General features: G+C 42.6%; 2 protein-coding genes across 2 annotated transcripts in view; one reads left to right on the top strand and one right to left on the bottom strand.

The window, feature by feature from the left end:
* Positions 1–2751, top strand: part of uvssa (UV-stimulated scaffold protein A) — a 34791-nt gene extending 32040 nt beyond the window's left edge. The window contains 2 exon segments of the mRNA XM_018694392.2: positions 1538–1712; positions 2102–2751. Of these exon segments, the coding sequence (XP_018549908.1) occupies positions 1538–1712; positions 2102–2195 (269 nt within the window). The 3' untranslated portion in view covers positions 2196–2751.
* Positions 2752–3992: 1241 nt separating this feature from the next.
* On the bottom strand, positions 3993–11023 carry nkx1.2lb (NK1 transcription factor related 2-like,b). The gene is made up of 3 exons (XM_018694365.2): positions 10639–11023; positions 8829–9051; positions 3993–5227 (listed from the first exon to the last, which is right to left on the bottom strand). The coding sequence occupies exons 1-3, from the start codon at positions 10951–10953 to the stop codon at positions 4485–4487; spliced, it is 1281 nt and encodes a 426-aa protein (XP_018549881.1). The 5' UTR covers positions 10954–11023; the 3' UTR covers positions 3993–4484.
* Between the last annotated feature and the right edge of the window lie 13976 nt (positions 11024–24999).

Here is a 24999-nt window from a genome sequence, read left to right as displayed (position 1 = left end):
GATCACAACAACAAATTGTAATAGAGGACACACACCTTGGACACACACAGACACACAATGTAAATGCAGCTGCTCTTCTTTTAGCAGTAATGATTCTCCTAAATACACCAGCTGCTTTTCAATTACTGCTCCTCTCCCTGTGTGTGTGTGCGTGTGTGTGTTTGTGTAATGAGGGATAGTTGAAGGTCCAGTCAGACCCCGGGGTCAGGCCGGCTGATTAATAACTCCACACACACACACACTGAGCTGGGGTCAGTGTTTTGACAGAGCACAGAGCCCCGCTTCAATCCCATCACAATCACAGTGTAATTACTTTGCATTACTGCAGCTTTATCTCTAATTCCACTGGGGTACGTCATTAAGTAGAAGTGTCTCTTCGTTTAGACCGTCATTACTCTGCATTACAGCCACTTTTACTTTATCACCCACAATTATGACATTACACTTTTCATTAACACCAGAATTGGATCCAAATGATCCTGTACAACACACTGTTTACTACTTATGCTCTGTAAAAGTGGGCAGTATGAGCTCATTTATGTTATCAGCTGAAATGACTTCATTACACGTTTCAGTCAGATTACTTTTTGTGAAAGTTTCAGTCTGTAATTGCAGCAGAGAGAGAGTTGATGTAGAAATGATGGAAACATGCACGAAAGACTTGAGTTTACTTTGTTGTGGGTCTCTGCACGCCCCTCATGTTAGCACCTGATTTAGATTTAATTTGCTTTAAGTCTTGACGACATTTTAGATTATATTTAAAATGTTATTTATTATTTGAATGTTGTTTGTCTCAGTTTTAGTCAAGAAAAAGTGAAGAGATCTCAGTCTGGTTTTTGTCGGTGCACTGTTAGCCTCATTTTGCTGCAGCTGTTACCATCTCTGATGTGACCAGGGCCTGAAACATCAGATACCATTGATGTAATAATATTCCTTTAGCAAAGACCTGCAGGGAGATTTTGACGATGGAGAGCCCACAGTAATCCTGAGATCACAAACACAGAGGGTGGTGGCCTAAAAGTAATGTTAGTAATGTTAGCGTTCACATGCTAATGTTACGTTAGCTTACCATTTAATAAATAGCAGAATACTGCTTTCGTGGTTGGTCCCACTGGTGTCACTGCTTCTTGTCTAATATTTCAGTGGGATTAGAAATGAATTCTATATTTGTTCTACACTTAGTGTTTTTCCACAGTCACAGTTTGCTTATCATTCACCCACTCACACACAGCATGTGTGTGCAGCGAGCTGCTATATGAGGTTCTGGTCCTGACCATCAGGAGGAATTTTGTGGATCAGTGTGTTTCCCGTGGACACTTCAACATGTGGACAGGAGGATCCAAACCCTTGGATGAGTGGACGTCCTGCTCCTGGCCATCAGCCCATTTCTCACAGCACTGTGTAGTTGTTGAAAATTGTTACACATGTTGCCAATGTTTTCATTTTAAAGGTACTTTTTATTGTGGAGAAACAGAACAGAAATAAGCAGCTTAGTCCAGTACCTCAGTAGCTAACTGATTCTGTCTGTGTGTTGTAGACTGGCGTGATGCAGAGCTGATGCGAGACATTGAGGCGGCAACAGGAGAAAACCTGGGTTCTGACAGAGTGGGTAAAAAAGGAAAAGGGAAGAAGAAGAAGTTCCCCAACCTCAGTGATCTGAAGCAGAGCGCCAACACGTCCCGCTGCAGGCTCGAGAAGAAAGTCTTCAACAAGTACGTGCAGTGACTTCATGTGTCTGATCACAGTGTGGGCAGAGGCCTTATAACTGAGACCTTTGTAATGTATGTGTAAATGCTGAGGCCCTGTGATCAGGTGTCACCATCCAGGTGGTATATAATAGCACTGATCACATGTTAAAGCCAGGTGGGCATGGGGTCAAGAAGACTGGTTGAAGTGAATGGTGTTAGCTTGTATTCAGTGTAGAGGTGACACACCGTGTGTTGTCAGCTGCTCCTCCTGTGTTGTGGTCTGTCACTTTATGATCCCTCACAGTGCAAAGCCATGTCTCTTCAGAACATTGGTTTTTGTGTGGAAAGATGTTAACGCTCTTATTTTCTTTCACCTTCTTCCTCTCCTGTTCTCCACTCTATCCCTCCTCCAGGAGCGCCATGCGCAGAGTAGCTCAGGTGATGGCTAAAGCTGACAGAAGAAAACACGACAAGTTCTCCAACCAGTTCAACTACTCTCTCAACTGACCTCCAAGCCAGTTCAATATGCCTTTAACTGAATGACATGGACTGAGTGCTTCTCTGTGACTATGAACAGACTTTTATTGTACTCACTGAAAGACTGATAGAAATATACTGATGTGCATGTGCTGTATATGAATCTGGTTAGCAGGTAAATAGACTGATTTATGAAGGAAATAATATTTAAAACACTATGTGTTTGAACACTGTAATGCTGGAATGATTTGACTTGTGTTTGATAACCTTTTTATGAGCTTTTTAACTGCTTAAAGGAATATGGTTGTTACTCAGATGTATCACATTTATGAAAAATGATCAAGTATGACAAAATGAAAATGATCATTAAAGTTATATTTAATAATAACTGAACAGATGGTTCAGTTTCATTTTGCCTTTGTATCTGCCAATGTTCATTTTGTGTAACTGACTGAATTTCTACTTCTTTTTTCTGCTGTTGTCTAGTTGAATTTCTAGCTGATGTTTCTAAGTGTTTGGGGTTTCTGGGGGATGAAGTCATGTGATGATTTGTAGTGTAGTAGTAAAGTGGAAGTCTCTGTCCTCAGCCTACTGTGTTTGTGTCTTTGTTCTGTCCTCCACAAGAAGTCTGTCCATTCTGTCCTTAACAAGAGTAATTCAAGTCTGGACCTGCAGCTACTGAAGAAATAACTGAGAACAGATGTGAATTCATGAATTCAGTTTCATATTTGCATTTTAATTTGGTGAAATGGATTGATGTAGATCAGAAAAGATGTTTAGTCTTTGAGGTGAGTGAGCATGCTATGAAAAGGAACTCAGAAGACTAAAGCAGCAGAGGCTGGCACATCCTGACTGTAACAAGCTGGAGCTGTACAGCTAAAGTGATGAGTGAGAGAAAGTGTGTGTAGTTCACACAGGTGTAGTCACTCGTATCTGTTCAGAAAGTCAACAGTGCTAATTGGGCTGCGCCTACAAACCTCCACCTCCATGCTGACGATGACTCAGACAGGATTGGACAACCACTTGCCAACCTCACGATATGAAACTGATACATAATACATGTTTGTTATTATTAAAGAAGTCCTTTCCTGTCACCTGTTTGTTTGAGAGTAACACCCTGTAATGCAGGGTTTAGTTAGCTCAGTTTGAGCTGACATTATGTACAGTTTTCTCACTGCTTTGAGGTGAAGAGCAGCTCTTTGTCCAGTGTTGTGATCAGATCTCTGATGAGACGTGTAGAGTTTCAGTGAGTGTGTCAGACTAACAGCATTTAGTTTTAAATGTCAGTGATTCACAGTGATGTTTGAGCAGCTGTCCAGTAATTCAAGAGTTTCAGTTGAATTTAGTGCATTTCTTCACCTCATGTAAAACACAAAGCTGCTGTATAAATAAAGCTGTCTGAGAAGTGACTGGTTGTAACTGTGCCTCTTGACATTTACAATCTGATATTTGGTGGGAATCTTCTTCTTAATGATTGTAACTGATGTGATTTAAAGTTGTCCTGTGAGAGCGTCACTGCCGCTGCCAGCTGCCAGCCTAAGTCAGACTGAGCTGAATCCAATCTAACACCATCCTGTTGAGGGTCACAGGGCCCAGTTGGACCTGAGTCTGTTCATTCTAAAGGAAACGCCACAAGCCGTGGATTCACTAAAACTGAAGGACACGTGGGCGAGGTCTGTCGCACAGTTCATACCTCTGACCAACTGCTCCACAGACGGCTGTGACACAGGAGCCCAGGCTGCCAATCACTGATCAGCTGCACCCCTCTACACTTCAGGGCATTATCAAATTTAAAATGAGCTCACCGAGAAGGTTTTCAGTGTTTAATTGTGGTTATTTTAATATCAAAGACAGTATATCATGTTGAGCTGAGGATTCAGTACATCCAAGGATTTTCTGGAAACTGTCAACAAATTCAATAAATAACAGAAACAGTCCCAATGAAAACAATCACAGCTGGAGTTACACAGTACTGACAATAGATCAAGCCATTCCTTAAGTCATAAATAAACATTCAATATTCATACAGACTTTTTTCAAAACAAAGAAATCAGCTATTTGTCTATTACATAGTTTAAAACAGCATTCAGAATAGGGAGCTAGAACATAGATTTATGTACAGTTTCTGGTTGATATTCACATTCTATCAAAATAATCCGTTGAAATTAAAGCCTTCAAATGTTGGTAGTAAAAAGAAGAGCAGAGCTGAGCACTGACAGTCTGTCTGCTAGGCTGAAACCTTCCAGTCTCTCTGGGCTCAGAGTGTCTTTGAGGGTGTATCTGTCAATTTAGTGTGTGTGTGTGTGTGTGTGTGTGTGTCTACAGGTGTGTGCTGTAGAAGGCGGGGGCAGCGTAGCTCTGCGTCCCCAGCATGAAGGGGGACAGGACGTGGCTGGCTGTGAGGAAAGGCAGCTGGACCAGGCTGCCGGCGGGGGGGTGATGGTGGCCGGCGTAGCCAGCGTGCATGGCCAGGTGCCCGCTGACCGGCGGGGAGGGGCTGAGAGGGCTGAGGCTCCCCAGGCCTCCCGCCCCTCCCCCCGCGCCTCCCGTACCCCCGGTCCCTCCCGCGCCGGTCGGGGCAGAGGTGTCGGCTCCGGGGTTTTGTTTCTTCCACTTGGTCCGGCGGTTCTGGAACCAGATCTTGACCTGGGTCTCAGTGAGGGAGAGTGACAGGGCCAGGTTGAGCCGCTCGCACACTGACAGGTACCGCGTGGACTTGAACTTGTTCTCCAGCGCCACCAGCTGCTCGTAGGTGAAGGCAGTCCGGGCTCTGCGGGGCTTCCCTGACTTGGAGTCTGAGCCAGAGCGCTTCCTCTTGGGCTTGGCCCCCTGGCCCCCGTTGGTCTGGACGTTGGTGATCTGGCCTGCGGGACCTCCTCCTGGGCTCTTGGTGTCTCTGGAAGGGTCCTGGTGGCTGTGCTGGCCCAGATCCCTCTCCTCATTACTGGGCAGGGCTGAGCTGCTCTCCTCACTGCTGTAGGGCCCATCTGGAGCCTCTGAGTCTGGGGTCCCAGATCTGTGGTAGTCATCCTCATCTGGGCTTCTGTACACAAAGCCTTCCTCTGGAGATACACACAACAAAGACAAAGTCAGATCACAGTTGTTTCCATCGTCAGAGGTGAGTTGTGATGTAAACCCTCCTCAGCACTCACACTGCAGTTCCTCTAATCACCACTACAGGCTGCTGCACTCAGCTAACCCCCCCCAGTCCCCAGAAACAGGACCCCAGTGAGCAGCACAGATTTCAAGGCAGCTTACAACGAGGTTTTTGAATTTTAAGATTTGAAGAAAATCTTTTACATTTGAGTAACATGTTATCTTTACTTTTGTTCATTCACTCCAAGTTAAAGTCTCTCAGATCTGTACTCTGCACCCGACTGGAAAATCCTGTTTATCAAGGAGCTGTGACTTTTTATTGTTTCAGTCCTTTTCTTTATTCAACACAACGACTTCTACTGTTTGGTCAGTAAATGCAGTGAGTGCAGTCACACTATGCTTCAGTATTATCACCAGAAGGATACAGGATGTGTCTGAATGAGACGTGTCCTCATCATGGTTTAACTCTGTTTTACTGTTAACCAGAGTAAGGACCGACTCCTCAGAGACACATCACCACAGTCTCTGTCCTTCCACGCTTTTATGTTACAACAAAGAAGGATTTCTGGGGAATTTTAAGCTGGTTGCAGTGCATTCTGGGAAATATACACAAACGTTTCTACATAAATTAAACTGATGAGTTAACATTTTGTTAATTGAACGCATGATTATTGGTTCTGAAAGTCATAACTAAACAGTTCAGTTCTAATAATAACAAGAGAACAGAACTTTCTGTTTGTAATGAATCTCAGATTCACTGGTCTTGACTGTTACTGATGCCAAAGACTACACGCTGGAGTTTTTACAGCGCATGTCTCACTTAAACACCTGTGGGAGATCTTGGACCGACACCTCCATCATCAGAACGCCAAATGGAGGGAATATCTCTTGGCAGAATGGTGTCAGAGTTCAGAGGCTGGGAGCACTGAGGCTGTCCTGGAGGCTCGTGGTGCACCACGCCTCACTGAGACGATTTATGTTGGTTTTTCCTTTCATTTATCACCGTCTGTATTTGTATCCTGATGATTTTAATTCACAGTTTTTTGCCCCAGAGCCCAGAAAAATCTCCCTCAGATTTTAGTGGTGTGTCACTTAGTTTGTGATTATTTGTTTGAAAGCAAATATAGTTTGAAATTTACATTAATGATTAATTCAAATAATAAAGGTATTAAATGTAACTTTTGAAACAGGGCCGGCCTTAAAGCATCTGTCATAACTAACTAACTCATTTCTATTTAATCAAATGACCACACATTAATTATCAGACGTCCTCCTGAGGCCTTCAAGGTCCTGAGAACCACCAGGTGGAAATGTGTTTGTTTCCTGTTTTGTCCAGTTGGTACTGCTGCCCTGCTGTACTATCTACTGTCAAATACACTCACTAGATTTAAAAAAAATAAAAGTAATTAAGTATCTTAAAAAAATGATAACGAAACACACCAAATAAATAAATAAACTCTGATAATTATTTTCATCCATAATTAGGTGTAGGTCTGTATTTAGGTATTTAACAATGACAACAAACTGAAAAAAAAAAATAAAGTTATGATGACAACATTTTGGCACACAGCCTTAATATGAAATGATCCATAAAACTCTGACCCTCGTTATTTTAGTTCATTTTGTGCTTTAAGATTCTATTTTAAAAATTGATCCCAGACTAATTGTCAATTATTAAAAATATCACAAACATTGTAAAACCTCAGCTTTGAGGCCCAGAGGAGCCGGAGCCTCAGTGTTGAAAATCTCCAGTTAAAATATAAAAAAATCCTAAAGCTAGACATCTAGAAAAATTCAGGTTACACAACAAGAGCAACATAAACAAAAGAACTTAGTGCAGTGTAATAAAAACATTCCTTATTAACTCTGTGACTTTTCAAAATTTTCCGTCATGTGACAGGAGGCCTGACGGAGAGTCAGATATCACAGAACAAATATGGAAAACTCTGAATGAAATGTGTTTGTGGTTGAGCTGACCAGCTCACACACACAGAGGACGAGAGCTTCAACGGCACAGGAGAAAACACACAAACACACACACACACACACACACACACACACACACACACACATTAATTTCTAACGAGGGAGAGAAAGTGTGATCATGAAACAGTTCAGTGTGTGTGGAGTGTAAACATGAAATGTTATTTATTATTAGTCTGTATTTTTTTGTACAAGCCTCAGTTTAAAACACACACACTTAGCATTTGATTATTAATATTCTACTTCACTTTATTTTTCAGAACAACAGCCCTCTGCTGAGTATGACTTTTTGCAGTTTCATTGTTTTGGGCCAAAAACATATTTAATGATCAGTTCATATGGAGAATATTACGACAGGGTTTTAAACAGAGGGCTCAAAACATGTAAAAAAAAAAAAAAAAAAAAAAATCTTTCCAGCACGTGACACAGTTATTTCTTCCTCTCCTCTGAAAACTACAGGAAAAACTAAAAAGCATCACAAGGTGTGTTTGAGGACAGAGGAAATCTCTGTTACAGGTCAGATGTGGGCCTTTATTCTGGACAGTGTTAGGGAAAATATTTGGGTCTGATTTCTGCAAATGAAATGATTCTTCTCTTCTCTCTACATTTTATTTATTGTTAATTAGATGAAAATATTTTTCCTAGAGGACAGACTGAAGTCTGACACCAGCTGCTCAGATCTGCTCCACGTGCGTTTAAAATGTAAAAGAAGTTTTTTTTTTTTTTTTTTTTTTTAAAAAAGTCTGATGAGACTAAGCGTCAGGAGAATTCAGTCTAAACGAACTTTAAACTAAGAAAATGAAAGAAGAAAAAGAAACGAAACCGAGGAACGACAGAAACAGACGTGGATCAAACAGAGGAAACGGAGCTGATTGCAGTTAATGGGTTGGAATGGAGGCTGACACACACACACACACAGACTGCCGGTTGAAACAGATATTCAACAATCAATAATACCGATCACACACACACACACACACACACACACCGTTGACAGTTGCCTCGTGCCTGTAGCTGAGCTGCAGCTGAAGATGTTTTTTTTTTTCCGGCTCAAACTAAAACCTGAGAGTGAGAGTGTGAGTCTGTGACTCGGCCTGTTCGTCCTGATCATTGGGCTCTGACACACACCTCTCTGTGACACGTCAATAACCCGGGATTTAGACACTTCGGAAATCATCCCAGTAAATAGACACAGACCAAACTGATGGTTCCGTCATATTAAAACCAGACAAACAGACAGACTGAAACCATCTGCAGAAAACACCAACCGGAAAACGTTTCACTTTAATTTCAACCAATTCTTTTACGAAGTTTGGCTGATTGAGGATCAGTTTCCTGACAGTCACAGTGTTGATCTGCTGCTGCCTCGCAGACCTCAGATCAGGATCAACACACTCACAGATCCCAGAGAAAAAATAAATAAATAGTCTGAAAAATAAAACCAGTTCTGTCGGAAACTGAGGGCTCAGAGAACAGAGGCGGGTAAATAAAGCCCGCTAAAGAACCAAACACAGAGCTGCGCTCGAGCGGTTCTCTAAGGAGTCCGGCTTTAAAGGTTAATTCCGTGTAGAAACTCAGACTTACTGCTCTGGTACTCCTCGGCACCGTAGCAGCCTTTGCTGGGCTCCAGACTGGGCTCGCGCTCCCCGGCTCCTCCTCTCCGGTTCTCCGTTCCGTACGCGCTCAGCTCGCGCTCACCCCGGTTGCTCGCGTGCTGCTGCTGGTGATGTCTTCGGTTGCTCGTGAACTTGTTGGGGTCCAGGATGTCCAGGACGGAGAAAGAGGTGGTCCGGTGCCCGGTGGGGCCCTGACAAAACAACACACCGGAACTCATCAGCTTTCTGTCTGCCGTTATTTCACAGTCACACTGCACGTGCTCTCTGAGACCACAGCATCATGCATTTACTATCATTATTATTATTGTTGTTGTTGTTGTTATTATTATTATTTCGGTGTAATAATAATAATAATAATAATAATAATAATAATAATAATAATAATAACACTTTGATATTATTATACCAGCCTACTAATGATAATAATTAAAATAACAATAATAAGCTAATTCTAATAATAGTCACATTATTATTATTATTATTTGTAATAATAATAATAATAATAATAATAATGTTATGATCGTCATTATTATAACAGTTGTAATAAGTAGGCTACAGTCGTTGAAATACAGCGGTGACACATTGTGCTTGTAGCTCGGGTTAAACTGGTGTTCGAGTTGAACCATCACAGATAATAAAGAGTTTTCATAAAGAGAAGGAGTCTGATATTTTCTCTGTGACATGCAGCGGTCAGATCACATTTCTAAACCTCTACTGATGAAAGAAAAAGAAAAACTTCTCTTTATTCTCCCGAGTGAGCTGTAAAACGAACACGCGCCTCGACTTATTTCTCTCTTTTCGAATTTAGTGAAAGCGTTAATTTACGGTTTCCATAAACGTCCGGTCGTCACATCAGTCTGACCCTGGAGCGCGCGGATACACGCTGAATTTATTTCCTTCAGATTTATGTCAGGCCAAGGAGGCGGCCGAGTGTAATAAGCAGATAAAAGGTGGCGCAGTGGTTCAGCGTGTCTTTATTCTCCTCAGCTACATCCTGATTAGGATCATTCATTTATTAATGAGGCCAGTCTGGAGCATGTCTACATGAATAATCCCACATTAATAATATTATTATTCTGTCCTGAAATAATCCGGGCAGCAGCGGGCGGGACCGTGGGGCCTGTTAACATCAGCTGATAAGAACAATCCCACAGAGCTGGGATTAACAGAGAATCTCACTTCTGATTGTTCACGATAAACCTGCAGCAGAAACATCATTTCAAAATGACACCTGTCCTTCAACTAATGTTCTGTGAAGCTGTCGTCGATGTGAGGATTATTTCATTTGAGGGGAGATGGCAGATTAGATCACTGACATGCTAAAAATTTCAAACTGTTTCCAATCTTTTTTTTATTATTAATATTTTTGTTCTCGATTGGAGCAGAAACAGAAAAAGTCCGTTTCACTCTGTGCGTTTATGGAAACGCTTTAATGTGACGTATACAGTTAATTTTTATTGTTTGGCGTCACAGCAGCGAAGCTAATTGGCTGTTAATTTTACTGATATTTCTCAATGGAGGCCTCATCTGTCTGTCTGAACCGCAGCACACAGGGCCCGGCAAACCACCTCCACCTCCTCCTCCTCCACCACCATCAGCAAAGACAAGAAAGACAGAAAAACATCCTAAACATCCTCCACTCATCTTTTTCTGCGGGTCACCTCTCTCTCTTTCTCTCTCTCTCTCTCTGTTCGCTCTCTCCTGCTCTGTGTGTTTATGTCTGCTGTCACACCTCCACTCTCTGACACATCCATCACCTCTGCTCCCCGTGTATCTACCTGCTGCGGCGGGACTAACACCGGGTTCGTCGGCGGAGGCTCCGTGTGGTTCTCCACGGCCTGAGCGTCTCTGCCTCCGGCCGCCGCGTTAGAGAAGAGCCGTTTCTCTCCGGCCGCGACTCCGTCCAGGACGTCTCCGCCGTCCGGGCCCACAACGGTCTGGATCCCGTCCCCGTCTGGCGCCGGTATCGCTCTGTCCCGGCTCATCACGGGCTGGACCGCGTCCGCCACGGGCCCCGCTACGGCTCTGTCCCGGCTTATTACGGTCTGGACCCCGTCCGCTCCGGGCCCCGGTACCGCTCTGTCCCGGTTCATCACTTTACTCTCCCTTTCCCATAAAGTGAGAATCCGGATTAAAGCGCGGGAGCGGTGTGAAGTGGAAAAAAAAAAAGACTCCGACTAAACCGTTTCACAGGGACTGTATGAGACTCATGTCAAAAGAATAACTTGGCGCCACAGGCCGGTCAGCATCCAGTCTGAGGAGGTGTCGTCAGCCCGGTAAAGTTTTCCATCGGGGTTGGGGGTGTGTGTGTGGACAGGTGCGGGGCTGGAGCTGGATCAGTCCGCGGTCCCCGTCAAACTTTAAAGTTCTTCTCTCGGCTCTGTCCCCCTCATCCTCCGCGTCCACCGCTCATCTAACGTCTGTCTGTCTCGCACGGTGCCGTTATCCCGTGTTGGCACACACACACATAAACACAGCGCTCCAGCGGCGTCCCGACCTCCAGCCTCGCGCGCTCGTCTGGTCACCGGTGGGTGCGCGCTCTGCGAGCCTGACAGGAGATGAAGGCGGGACGGACGCTGATCTATCTCTCTAATGGTGAAGACTCTCTCTCTCTCTCTCTCTCTCTCTCTCTCTCCCATTAGTTAAGTGAAGACCTCCCCTCTCTCTCCCTTGGCTCGTGCAGCTCTCAACTCCTTTTTTGGTTTTTAGCCGGCCCCTCGAGGACCCTCCGTCATGCACTCACATATGTCCGCGTGTGTGTGTGTGTGTGTGTGTGTGTGTGTGTGTGCCTCCTTATTTATGCATTCCTATTCAACACCGCGGGTTGTAATTGGCTACAAATTAATCCCACTTCCACTAATAGTCTATTATCTCGGGGGGTGTCGCGCGCACGGAACGGTACGGTCCGGGCCCGGCTCGCTATCCGAGCACGAGGGGAAACAGAGAGCGGGAAGCGCGCGCGCTGGCTCTCCCTCAGTGTAGTCTACAGTCCGCCGAGGCGCCTCTACCTCTGGTGTGAGTCTGTGTAGGGACACGCGCTGTACGCAGGTGAGACACCGGGCGGCCTGCAGGTGTGTACAGGTAGGCGGTGAGCGGAGCGGAGCTCAGCGCTCACAGTGATGTGTTATAGCTGATCGACTCGCGCATCCACACGAGCGCTGCTCTTATCTCGGATGCAGATTCCAGGGCAAGGCCTCTCTCCTCAAAACTCAATTACGGCCTGAATAAAGCCGGTAATGTCCCCGCTGCAGTGAAATATTGATTCCTAATCCTTGGCAGTCATTACTATGCCAGAAAATAATAGACCACAGAATTGGATTTTGATTTAACACACGACGTGTTTATTCTAATGCCGGAGACTTAATATTCCGTTGACTCTCATTTTGAGCCACAGAGGAGGGAGCAGTGATGAGGCTCTGACGCCACACTTTTTATATTGTTGTGGAAGAAATTTAAAAAAAAAAAAAAAAAAGAAAAAAAAAAAAAAAGAAAGAGAGGCGATGGGACATCTTTCCTGTCCTCCTCCCCGGCCCTAATACACAAGGTCAGCTCCATGTAATTGCCTTGCTCAATGATCCTTAGGGGGGGACGAAATTAAAAGTTGAGCAAAATAATGACTGAAACAATGAGACATGATTAGCCAATCAGAGAGCTGAACCCATTACGAGCCTTTTGATCTACTTCCTGCTTCCGCCCGCAGGCTTTATGACTTTATTTGAAAACAGTCAATGTATTAACTTCATTGAATATTACGGCAGCTTATTCACCTTGGGAAATATTAGCATTTAACAAGTGGAAGAAAATGGTAAAGCTCACACTGCGACAGGAAGAGTGAACAGAGGGAGGAGACACAGCCACCTGGATATGGAGGAGTGTCATTATTATTATTATTATTATTATTATTATTATTATTATTGATTTATCTGCAGCACAGCTGTAGTCTAACAGCACCCTGACATCATGACATTTGTAATGACTGTACTGCTGCTTTAGAATAATAAGAGGAGGAATATAACAAGAAGAATGTCAGTTATAATGTAATGATAATTATAAACAAATTATTTACAATTATGTAGTAATGCAATTATAGCAAAAACATTCACCAGTCTCTAGTATTGGTAGAATACCATAATGTAATTGTGTGTGTGTGTGTGTGTGTGTGTGTGTGTGTGGAGGAGTTCACTGACTCTTAATGAGTGACTCACTTTAACTGAGGGTCTGCAGTCCTTTTTACCTCATGATATTGTTACTGTTGTGAGAACACTTGCTCCTCACAATGGTAGTAGCATTGTGTTGCACACACACACACACTCTCTCTCTCGTTCTCAGCAGTCTCCGTGTGTGTGTGTGTGACACAGAGAGTCTGTGTGTCTTGTGTCTATAATTATTCTAATGAAGGTTAATGAGCTCTGCTCAACCTCCTCTTTATTAAATTAATCTCAGCCAGTAATGAATCATAATTACTATAATTAGCAGCTGGAGTTGCCTGATCTCACACTGGTGGCTGGTCACAGCGAGGCTTTCATCAAACCTACAACCTTCCCCTCCTCACCCCTCTGCTGCCTCTGTCTCTGTTTGAACACATACTCCACTCAAACGACGTACGTTAGAGACACAGTCCACACCAGTATATATCTTCTTATTATTAGCTATATGTTTTTGCTTTCCTGCATAATTTCTCCTGGAGCCCTTAATACTCAAAAACCATATGTACTGCCTATACTGTGCCAAAGGACTAAATGTAAATGTAGGTGTATTACTGCTGATTAAATCGAGCCACACTCAGTGCAGATGGTTCCATCACATGCATATTTCAGCTGCTGTGTTCAGGACCAACTCCTCTCAGATTCCAAAATGCTGTTACACACTCATGATAATAACACATGCAGTTTATGAATTATTATGAGTCGTATAAGCGTCGCCATTTAAATGTACTTAAACATCAAGCATTTTAAAGCCACTTCCTCTCATACAACCAATACTATAAAACTGTGGTCAGTCAGACTTCAAACACTGCATCAGTCAGCTTCAGCTCTCACAGCCACCACATGTATTTTGCTCAGCAGATGTTGTGCAGTGTGTTTGTATTTGAGTTAAGAGTTTCAGAGTTTTAATGTCTCACAGTCTGAATGTTTCTGAGGCCTGTCAAAGTCTGACAGGTTTGACAGGAAGCAGAAACACTGAATACTTAGATATAAAATATTGAACGCTGACACAAAGCGTCTGTTATCAACAAACACCTGACATCAGTCCCCCCCCAAAAAACAGTGCTCAGAAACCTGATTTATTCTGATTAAATGTATAGTTCAAAGGATTTTTTTTGTCTCTGACTCTTCCATGTCTCCCTCCTTTTTTCATACATCTCTCCGCTCCCTCCATCCGTCCTGCTTTTCTAGTTTGTGTCTTTTCAAGGTTCTATATTTTAGATTAGCCCTCCTCCTTGTCCCCATTACAGGAGTAATAGTCCCCCATCCTCCACTCACACACACTTGACCCTCCCACCCATCCCACACCCACCCACACACCACACACACACACACACACACACACACACACACACACAAATACATACCCACAGTTAGACACTCAGATAGCATCTGACCTGAAGAATTAATTAAATATGATAGCTGATTAAAAATAGCATAACTAATAGTGTAATATCTCAAGCTGTCGTCTTTAATAGTCAACATTGTGTGTGTGTGTCTTATCTGCTGCAGACAGACGCTCTCACTATTGATTCCTGTTCATTTCAGTTGTCAGGCAGACCACTCAGCTCATCTGGAATCATTAAACTCTACTGTCTGCCTGTCCCTGTCTCCCCCATGTCTCTCTGCCTGTCTCTCTCTCTCTCACCTGATTTTCTTATGCTTTTCATTTATATTTTATCATTTCATTTACAGTACTTTTATCAGCACTAAAATGATACAGCTGCTGATTTTCTATTTGTTTTTCTAATAGTCAACAAATTCCCCCTAAAAATGAGACCAGCACTGAATGTCTCACACTAACCAGTACTGTGTGTATGTATCAAAGCCTCATATATCTTCTCCCTCTGAGCCACAGAGCTCCACTGTTGTGCCAAAACTGTTAAAACACACCAGTGATCCACCTTCATTACCACAAACACACACACACCTAATGTATACATCTTTAAAAACAGCTGACACGTATGTAAAGCTTCTTTTAAACAAGTACAGCTGGTCATTGCAGCTTTTAATAATGGGAATGACACATTTGTTGGGGACTGTTTTTAGCTGAAGAGAGGAGGAGTGGGATAGATGGATGGATGCTTAGTTTCAGAGTGACAGAGAGGTGACTTTAGCCACCAGTCAGGTGGGGAGGCAAGGCAAGGCTGGAGGCAAGGCTGGGAGGTGGGGGTGGGAGGGGTGGGCGGGTGGCGTCATTTTGGGCGATCCCTGTGGTAACCCTGAGGTTAGGGTGAAGCAGTGGGGACAGATGAGTTTTATTGGTGGAAGTCACAGCTCAGTGATCAGTGTCTGTGTGTTCTAAAGCAGTTAGTTCAGCTATATAGCTGAAACGAACACACTGCAGAGAGCGAGACACCAGCAGTTTTCAGTCAGTGTATCTCCTGTAATCGCAGCATGAATGATGCTGCGATTAATTGGTATGAGTGAAAAGTAACTAAACCAATGAGTGTGAGCAGTGTAATATAATGACATGAGAACATCTGGAAATTTTGGTGGAAGAGTGGTGCCAAAGGAAAGGTCATGACTTTCCAACAGTCTCATCAATAATCATCTCAGAATAATCCACCAATGAGATATTGTGTGTTTGTTCCAGCTACCCATCAAAAAGCCACAGAAAAGTCCCCAGGTAGAGCCCACACAGCCAGCAGCATCACTGTGCAGAGATCACTACAACCTGCATCAGCAGGCAACAACACTGATGACCCTGTTACAGGACGATGCTGCGTTCATGTCACACAGGAGGCCCAGTAAATACAGTTCATGTCAACATCTACGTAATGAGTATTTCTAACTCTCACGCCACTCTTTAATCACACATTAACTGTCTGAAGCTTCATCCAACATCCAACTCCACTGTTCCTTTATTCAAACCGGGGGATGATACTAATATATGCCTCACTCTAATTTCACACAGCAGCAGACAGTGACGCAACATGGCTTCCCTCAATGCATTCTTAAGCTCACGGTCAAATCTCTTAAACTGGCCTGCAACATTAATGTTTTTAATATTTCAGCACAAGGCCTCAGTGGTTTCACTCCATCTAACAAACAATGACAGTCAACTGCTGACCAAGCACTGTGCTGACACACACATACACACACACACACACACATTCACAGATGACCAGCAGATCAATATTTATGAACTATCATGCTCCTGACAAAGCAGGAAATTATGGCAGCCAATCAGTGCAGTCAAAGTTCAGAAATGCCATTTTATTGTCTGCTAATTGATTAATCAGTTAATCATTCATCAGCTTGCTCAGTATTGCTATACTGCTTCTAGAAAATAACACTGCCCCATGTCTGCACAGAGCAGAGTAAGACATTGGTGGGATAGAAGTTAGGTTGCTGTTTGGTGCTCATAAGACACCTGTGTTAGAGCTGTTTTGAGGTTTTTCTCCATCCACAATACCTTGAACTGGACATTACAGTGTGGAGGACTCTGGTGGCTCTAGCACCAGTAAATTCCCTGAGCTCTCTGAGCAGAGCATGTAGTCATATGAGGGTCTGAAAGGAAAGAACCTTAGTTCGGAACCTTAGTAGAGAGTGAACAAAAAAGAAAAAAAATCCTGTGAATGTCTCAATCAGCGTATATTTGAAAATAAGTGTGGCTTCACAGACATGAGGACAGGAGGTGGGCCCTTCCACCTCTCATTAGAAAACCTTCACATTATATTTTTTTCTTTATAGTATATCAATTTCATGTTGTGTATATGTTGCTGGTGGTGGACTCTGTCAGCAGTGGCCTTGTAAGGTTCAGGTGGATTTAAAACAGCAGATGGCGTACTTTTAGAAGTCTGGTAGGAAATGTTGATATCAACACCAACACTGATGTGTTCCATCACAGTACAGTCATATCATTTGGTGTGTGCAGAACCTGTGAATATTCACACTAATGGCTGATAACAGCTGCTCACTTTTGAATCTACCTCTGTGCAGGAGTCGTCTTACGGGGGGAAGTTGCTGAGAATCCACCTTCTGGAAGAAACAGGCAACCACATACCACATAACCAAGTTATTACAACTGTCCCACTCAAATAAATGTTGCATTTTTTTGCATTTGAATTGAAGTAATTTGTGCTCATCTCCTTCAGACACATGGAAACAGTGTAGTGTTTAGTAATAAAGTTGAACAGGTAGTAATAAAGTGTTCATAAAGCTCATCTGCATCTGCACCAACATCACAGTAAACACTGCAGTTGCAGTGGGACAGCAGTGAAATACAATGTAAAATACCATGAAAATGATTGGCTAATGGATTTTGGAGAGATGTTAATACAGCACACCAGGGGGAAGAGACTGCTCTGAGATGAGAAGGCAGTGAGGGTGAGAGCTTTAAACCAGTCCAGCTTTAAACATCTGAAATCACTTTAAGGTCTTTGTGAGTCTTCAGGGCTAAAATGGTTAAACATAACACCTTATTCTCAGAGTGGCTCTTTCACACAGTAGCAATGATATCTTCACTGCACAGTCTTCACTGTGTGTGTGTGTATGTGTATGTGTGTGTGTGTGTGTGTGTGTGTGTCAGTGATTGGTTTCTGTTTTATGGACTGGCTAGCAGAGTGCTAGTAATCCGTAGAAATAAATCTGCTTTATTTGACCTTAGTGTTAACTCCAATAAAATACACTTTACTGCTGGGAGGAGACACCTACACACACACAACTACACACACACGGACACACACACAGTGGCCAGCTATCGGGTCATAGCTGGCCACTTGACAACATTTATAAGGACACAGAGAGGGAAATCTTCTCTCCACCACAGTCCACTCACATTCCTTCAACTAATGAAACTGCGAGCTGTTGTTCTGTAGCCACATGTTATGGACGGGAACACAGGGGAGGATAAGCACACACACTTTACACACCCTTTGAGAGTCTACCACCTTTTCAGGATGACATATTTTTGAATGTTTACCATTACTGTTGCAAATAGTTTTATGTATTGTGTGGTTTAAGTTATTGTGTAACTTCATGGGTTCATGCAGCTCTGATAATAACCAGGCCTTTTAAACTTATATATAATTCCCCAAGAAGTCAGAGTGGATTCAGTGAAGGGGGAAATGATAGGATGTCTTCCAGGAGAGCGCAGCAGATTGCTTACATGTTCTTGGAGTAATATGGTAATTAGTACTTTGAGGTATATGACCAAATGTAGTTGTCACAGAAAACATCACTAACTTCTATTTCTTCTCTGACCGTTTCATGTCCCCACTGTCATCAGCTATCTTGTTTCTGTCACATCCAATCACAGTGGAAGAAAGACTTCCACTCTTCATAATTAGGAGAAGATGTTCCAATCTGAGGAGCTGCAGCCTGGATAATTAAGTCATATTCTCTGGCAATTAGAATGTCAAGCTACACCAGCTCCATACACTGTAAAGAAGAGAGCTATATCTCAGTGCTAAACAAAAATCCACTGTGAACACTTTTACAGTGTCAGTGCTGTGATACCAGCCATTAATGAATATATTCAACAACAATGCTCTCCTCTCTAAACCCACTTACATTCTTGTTTCAGAGTTTTTGACCCCATCCTCCAGTTTTTATCAGCAAATGGAGTTTACCCAGTTGTCACAGAACTGTAACATTAAAAAGTTGAGCTCTCTGATCTTGACTTACCAGGACTACTCATTCACCTGTTGTGGAGCTTCTGACCGTTCATGGACGAACATGGATGAGACTGTGGAGGTCAAATAAAACTGTGTATGTGTGAACACTCTCACCATGTCTTGATTTCTGAACTGTACTTGAGGTTCAGTAACACTTAAAGACAAGATGCTGGTGTTCGTATCACACATCAGCCAGTGGACCTGCTCCCCCACCTGAGTCACATGACTCTATACTTCATACCAGGGGAGAAAATTAATCTAAACTATTAACTGATTGACTCCAGTAGGAATTTCAAAAATTTGTCTTCGACTGTCAAGTTAATTTTACATAGGATGGTCATGCTGTAGTTAAAATGCCAGATTAAATGAATAAGTGAATAATTTTAGTTAAGTCGGGACAATGAACAACAGCATTGTCATACTTGTATTCATTGTAAACATAGCAGTTACTGAAGCTACAGGAAGGTTTCAGAAGTACCACACTGGACTGGGTGCTGTCCATGGTGCTGACCCTCCACCATAACAAACTGTGGAAACTGTCTGAAGTACACATTCTATTCAAAGTGTATGGATCATGTGAGACATTTAATTATAAATAAAACTATACGTGAACTGACAGACAGCTGCCTCGGAAAATCCCAGAAACCGACAAAATATGTCTGAGACATTAATACCTCAGTGTCACAGACTGTGAAAGCAGTTTTTCTACACTGTGTAGAAGTTAACTTCAGAGGACTGGGGGTCTGAAGACAGACAAACTGTTTGTACCTATTAAAGCAGGAATCAGTCGTTGCTGGCTGCCACTTGAGGTGAATGAGAGTGTAAACCTGCTGAAACCACATAAAAAACAGAGAGAATCCTGTTTAAGAATGGACAAAAACTAGACATATCACTTCTCTTAAGCCAGTGAATTACACTGATAGCCATCGGTATTGTCACAGACTGAATAAGAAACTAAATAACTCCTCTGGAGCATGCACACACACACACAAACACACACACATGCATACTGTATTTCCTTCTGACCAGTCCTGCATTCTATATCTCTGTACAGCTACAGTAAAGAGTATAATCATACATATATACACAGGTAATGTTACAGTGCACTGTGCAGAGGGAATGCATGGCAGCTACTTTTTTGAAGACTGTAGAAACTTCAGCATCTAAATGCAGAGATCAGTGGATTCACTCTTCACATGAGCTGATTAAACATATTCACCTGCTAGCACAGTGAGCAGGTGTGATTTGGGTTCTGTACCGACACCACCTGTGATACATGAACAAACTTTGCTGATGTGAGTTTTACTGTGTTTATGCACAAGAACACTGAGGGACAGATACCTGCTTCAGGTACCAAAAACACAAATAAACCAAAGAACCACAATGATGGTGATGATAAAATGAAATTTAAATGAAAAAAAAAAAATGTGTACTCAATCTATATCTATACTTATCTGTTATGAAAAGATGTAAATGCAGAGAAACTGCAGCTGAAGCTCTGAAGTTTACATGTCAGACATGCAGACTGTTCCTCATTTTATTATTGCTGGGAAGATGTTATGTACACAAACACACACACACACACACACACACACACACACACACACACACACACAGAGATACACACACAGAAACACACACACAGCTGTCAAGTATAACATCAGAGCTCCAGGCAGAGAAATGTGGCATGTGTGCAGCAGCAGAAAAAAAGCAAATAAAGCAAATAGTGTTATCAGTAATTTAACAGCAGGCTGATATGGCCTATTGATCTGTCCACTGGAATCTTTTATCTCCACAACACAATGTATCCACTCTGCTGTTTATGACCCCCCACACCCCCCCCACCAACACCACCACCACACACATAGTCTAACACAAGCCATGGGCCTATCAGCACACACTGCTGACTGCAATATGAACACACACACACACACGCAACAAATATGAACACACTCGAAAGAGCAATGTAACACGAGTGGACCAAGAGTGTTTATGGTCCTCTGTGTCGTTTTTGATTCTAGTAGGATATGAGGTGTGAGGTGCTTTATTTATCAGCTGCTTTATTTATTTTACACTCAGTTAGGGTTGTTTTTAACATAGAACACAACTGTTCCCCTCAACATGTGTAAAAACCTGACAGTGTAGAGAACGAGCTTTGCTGATCAACCTGCAGGCAGTAATGTACAGGTATGAATGTTACTCTCAACTAAGACAATGGCTTTGTTTTGCTTGCTTAAAAATATGCTTGTTAATTGCTTGTTGCCAATTTTAAGTATGCAACAAAGTTTTCAGATATTGTATCAATACATTTTTAATTTATTATTAGAAAACTGATGGTCCAAACATAGCATATCTGCCAGTGGAAGCTAATTATAAAAAATCTATTAAACCAACATGACCATTAAAAGCACAGACAGGTGACAAATTAAAGGAAAAACAAGCATAAAATGTCTCAGTAAAGAATTGTCTCTGAACTCTACTGGAGGGATGAAACACAGATATTCCCTCATTTGATGTTTTGTACTGTCTAACATGTTCGTCCAAAATCTCTTATAGATATTCAACTGAGTTGTTATGTGGTGACTGTGAAGGCCACAGCATCAGATTCTCATCTCTCTCATACTCATCAAAACATTCAACGACCCCTCATGACCTATAGAGGAAGCATCTTCATCCTAGAAGAGACCACTCCCATCAGGATAGAACTGTTTGATCATAGGATAAAGCTGATCACTCAGAGCACCTTTGTATTGATTTGCAGTGACCCCTCCCTATAAGGGGACAAGTGGAACCAAACCCTGCCAGTAAAACACCCCCCACAGCATGACAGAGGCCCCAGACCCCTCAGTGTAGAGGTCAAACATTCAGGTTTGTACCACTGTCTTGGTGTCCAACACATATGCACTCGCCAACTTGTGGAGAAAATGGTGAAGGATGACTCATCTGACCATATCACTGTTTTAAACATCTCTGTAAACCAGTGCCTGTGGTTTTTGCACCATTGAGCTCACTGCAGTCCTACTGTAATGTCCTTCTCTATGTAGCTGTAGCTGACAGATGTTGTTGCTGACAGAGTCTGATCACGTTGTGCTTTGACATTCTCAGTCCCCTGAGGAAGAGCTGCTTTGTGTTTTTCCTTACATATACACCAATGAATGAGCATCACACCCATCAAACGTGCTCCATCGACCACAGGTTCCAACCCTATTTACTGACGTCTTTCCCATGGATCGTTTCTATTCAAACACCAGCCAGTTGAGCAGTCTGACTGAAGCTGTCTGTGTCCCAACAAAGAACCCTCTTCACTTAGGTCTTTTCCTCTGACCATTTTGATAGAAAATCAAAATTAACTGAGCCTGCTCAGTATTTTTATACATGCCACAGAGCATGGCGGAATGTTACTGTCTTCACTGTACCATGCACTGCACCTGTGTGGAAGCATCTGCATTCCTTCTTTTTCTACTTCTCCTCTCATTTGTCACCTGATGCTGTGAATACGTTGCTCCCAGTTCTGCCATTGCCCATGAAATGCAGATGTGCTGTAGTTATTTAAGTAACTATAAAGCTAGCCAGGTAGGCTTTACCAGTAAAAGTAATTTCAATTGATTTCCACTTGACACTTTGGTTGAAGAATTCTATGTATCTCCAGACACTGCCTCAGCATACTGCTGCCATCAACCTCATTAGTTAAACAACAGTTCAAAGCCATGTTTCATTGTCTTGTCAAGTCTTGTAAAGCTTTATTTTGATATTGTCCATATCCCTTGTCAGGCATTAATGCATCACTTGGTAACAAGGAAGTAATGTACAGTTTGAAATTCTTATGTCAGAGGTTTTTCAGCATTTTGGGAAGTCAGTTTGTTTGCTTTTCTTAGCAGGAGGTGGATGGAAGGACTGACATCAAAGTTGTAATTATGTGTGTGAACATGGTCTTGGAAGAAGCTACCCTCACATGTCCATATCTCACTTTCATATCTCCAATTTGTGTTTTCAAACAGTGTAACAATGTGAAACAATGTGTGTCCCATAGTCAGACAGTCAGTGAGGGATCTCACTCCCCTGAGCTGCAGCACCTCCACAGATCAGCGAGAAATAACTCTCTTGTTTTACCTCTTTAATTCTACAACTCTAGCTGTTTGCTGCTTGTCATAAAACACCCCCCCACCCCCCACCCCCCGACACACACACACACACACACACACACACACACACACTCTCATCAGGCCTCCTCTATCTGCTCTATTCGTCCATTCTATCCATCACTGAATTAAACGACAAGCACTGTAGTTAAAATGCCCAATAAATCCATGTTCATCAAGCAATGTGCAGCAATTATATCTCCTTTATGGCAGCCCTGTTGCCAGCAGTAGCCACAAACCTTTTGTTAATTAAGATCATCCCATTAAGACACTAATTAACAATTAGCATAAACATAATTAGTGAATGCTGACATTTGGCGTGCTCCATTGTTGAAATAATTTCTAGAAATTGCCCTCAGAGAGGTTTTTGTCAGAGGGGGATAATGGCAGCACTTTGTCACACACACACACACACACACACACACACACACAGCCACACACACACACACACACACACACACACACAGGGACACACACGGCAAGCTGGCTAGCTAATTGTCATAGTGTGTGTGTGTGAGAGAGAGAGGGAGAGAAAGAGAGAGGGACATGGAAGATGATGACAGGTAGCTAACACTCAGCAGATTCTGTCCTCTCTTGCTAACATCCTTCCTTGAGTCCTCTCTTCTCTCCATGCTTTCTACCTTTCAGCTTTTCTTGTCCTTTAGGCTTATTTTCTTCTCTCTCTCTTTCCACTCATTAGCTCACAATATACTAACTCATTACACTCACTCATTCGCTCATTAAAACTCTGAGCTTCCTCTGCAGCGGTCCATCATTTCTTTGGTTGTTGTAGAGGACCAAGGTAAAAATACAAAAATGTGTGGTACAACAAAATACAATGATATCTAATATGAAAAAGATTCACACAGTATAAGGACTCAGTTGGATTTTAAACTCTAAATATGTGGAGCACACAGTCAGTGGTTGGAGTTGTATGGGTGGACTGGTTTATGTGGGAGAAATATATTAGTGTTGTATAGTTGTTCTGAATGGCTACACTTGTATCATAGAGAGGGGTGAGAGTGCATAATTACGACACATCTACTTTAGTTGTGTTGCAGACACATGTTGACATCAAACTTGTTTTGCATGGACACATGAAGACCTCAGCTTTAGATTTGCACTAATGCTGTATCTTGTCTCCCTTTTGGTCATTCCTCTACCTTTGCTCTGGACAGTGCAGAGAGTTTTCTTCTATGAATTTCACAGCACAGTGTAAAATGCATCACTGTTTGTGCATCTCAGGATTGTGCGAACATGTGTCCACAGCTGCCATCTCTCTCCAGTAAACACTGACTAAGTCTTTGGCTGATGCAGAATGGAGTGAATGAGAGTAAAGCCTTTGTCTAAACAGCCACCAGAGCTGGTAAAACCTTCAGACAGAAAACCAGCTGAATGATACTGACATCTCATCCCACTCTCTCTCTCCCTCACACACACACACACACACACACACACACACACACACTGTCCAGTCTCCTATCATCTCTTCTCCTCTCCAATGGGCAGCAGTCTTTAGAAAATTAACTTTGAGAAGTCTGGAAGAGACATACAATTCATCACATACAACTCTGTCAACCACAACACTATTAGAGAGAGGGTGTGTGTGTGTGTGTGTGTGTGTGTGTGTGTGTGTGTGTGTGTGTGTGTGTGTGTTACACTGACACCAGTCCTACAGAAGCATTTACTGTAGGCCTGGCTGAGGTGCATGTGTGTGTTTGTGTGTGTGTGTATGTGTGTTTCCATCTTCAGAGGCTTTGATAAATGTGTCTATTTGGTGGTGTGTTTCAGGCACACTGGCTGTGTGTGATGGATGGATAGAAAGCAGCTGCTAATATGTGGGATGGGACTAAACACTGCTACACTGCTATCACCTACACCCATCCCACTATTAACACATCAGCTATACATACACAGTGCAAGAGGCCACCACACACAGCTTATGCTTAACAGACTATATTATCATTCCTGCTATTCCACTTACTTCTTAACTGTTTACCTGAAGACCTACATGGTGATAGTGACAATTCCAGGGTTGTTTTTCTATTAAAACTATTTTTTAAATGCCTTTTGATTAGCATGCAGAGCTACTCTTCTACACCCACCTGGAATATATGTCTGTTCAGTGTGATCATGGTGTCAACTTGGTTGGATAACCTGGAGATGCATCTTCT

This window comes from Lates calcarifer, linkage group LG8, assembly GCF_001640805.2.
Source record: "Lates calcarifer isolate ASB-BC8 linkage group LG8, TLL_Latcal_v3, whole genome shotgun sequence".
NCBI lineage: Eukaryota > Metazoa > Chordata > Actinopteri > Centropomidae > Lates > Lates calcarifer.
This window is presented reverse-complemented; position numbering and strand designations above follow the sequence as displayed.

What these genes read in the sequence shown, in the direction of transcription:
- nkx1.2lb (XM_018694365.2), bottom strand. Translation starts at nt 10,953, where the DNA reads ATGAACCGGGACAGAGCGGTACCGGGGCCCGGAGCGGACGGGGTCCAG. An exon ending in TGTTAGTCCCGCCGCAGCAG is followed by an intron (nt 9,052 to 10,638) that starts GTAGATACACGG and finishes TTGTTTTGTCAG; the next exon opens with GGCCCCACCGGGCACCGGAC. An exon ending in TGCCGAGGAGTACCAGAGCA is followed by an intron (nt 5,228 to 8,828) that starts GTAAGTCTGAGT and finishes GTGTATCTCCAG; the next exon opens with AGGAAGGCTTTGTGTACAGA.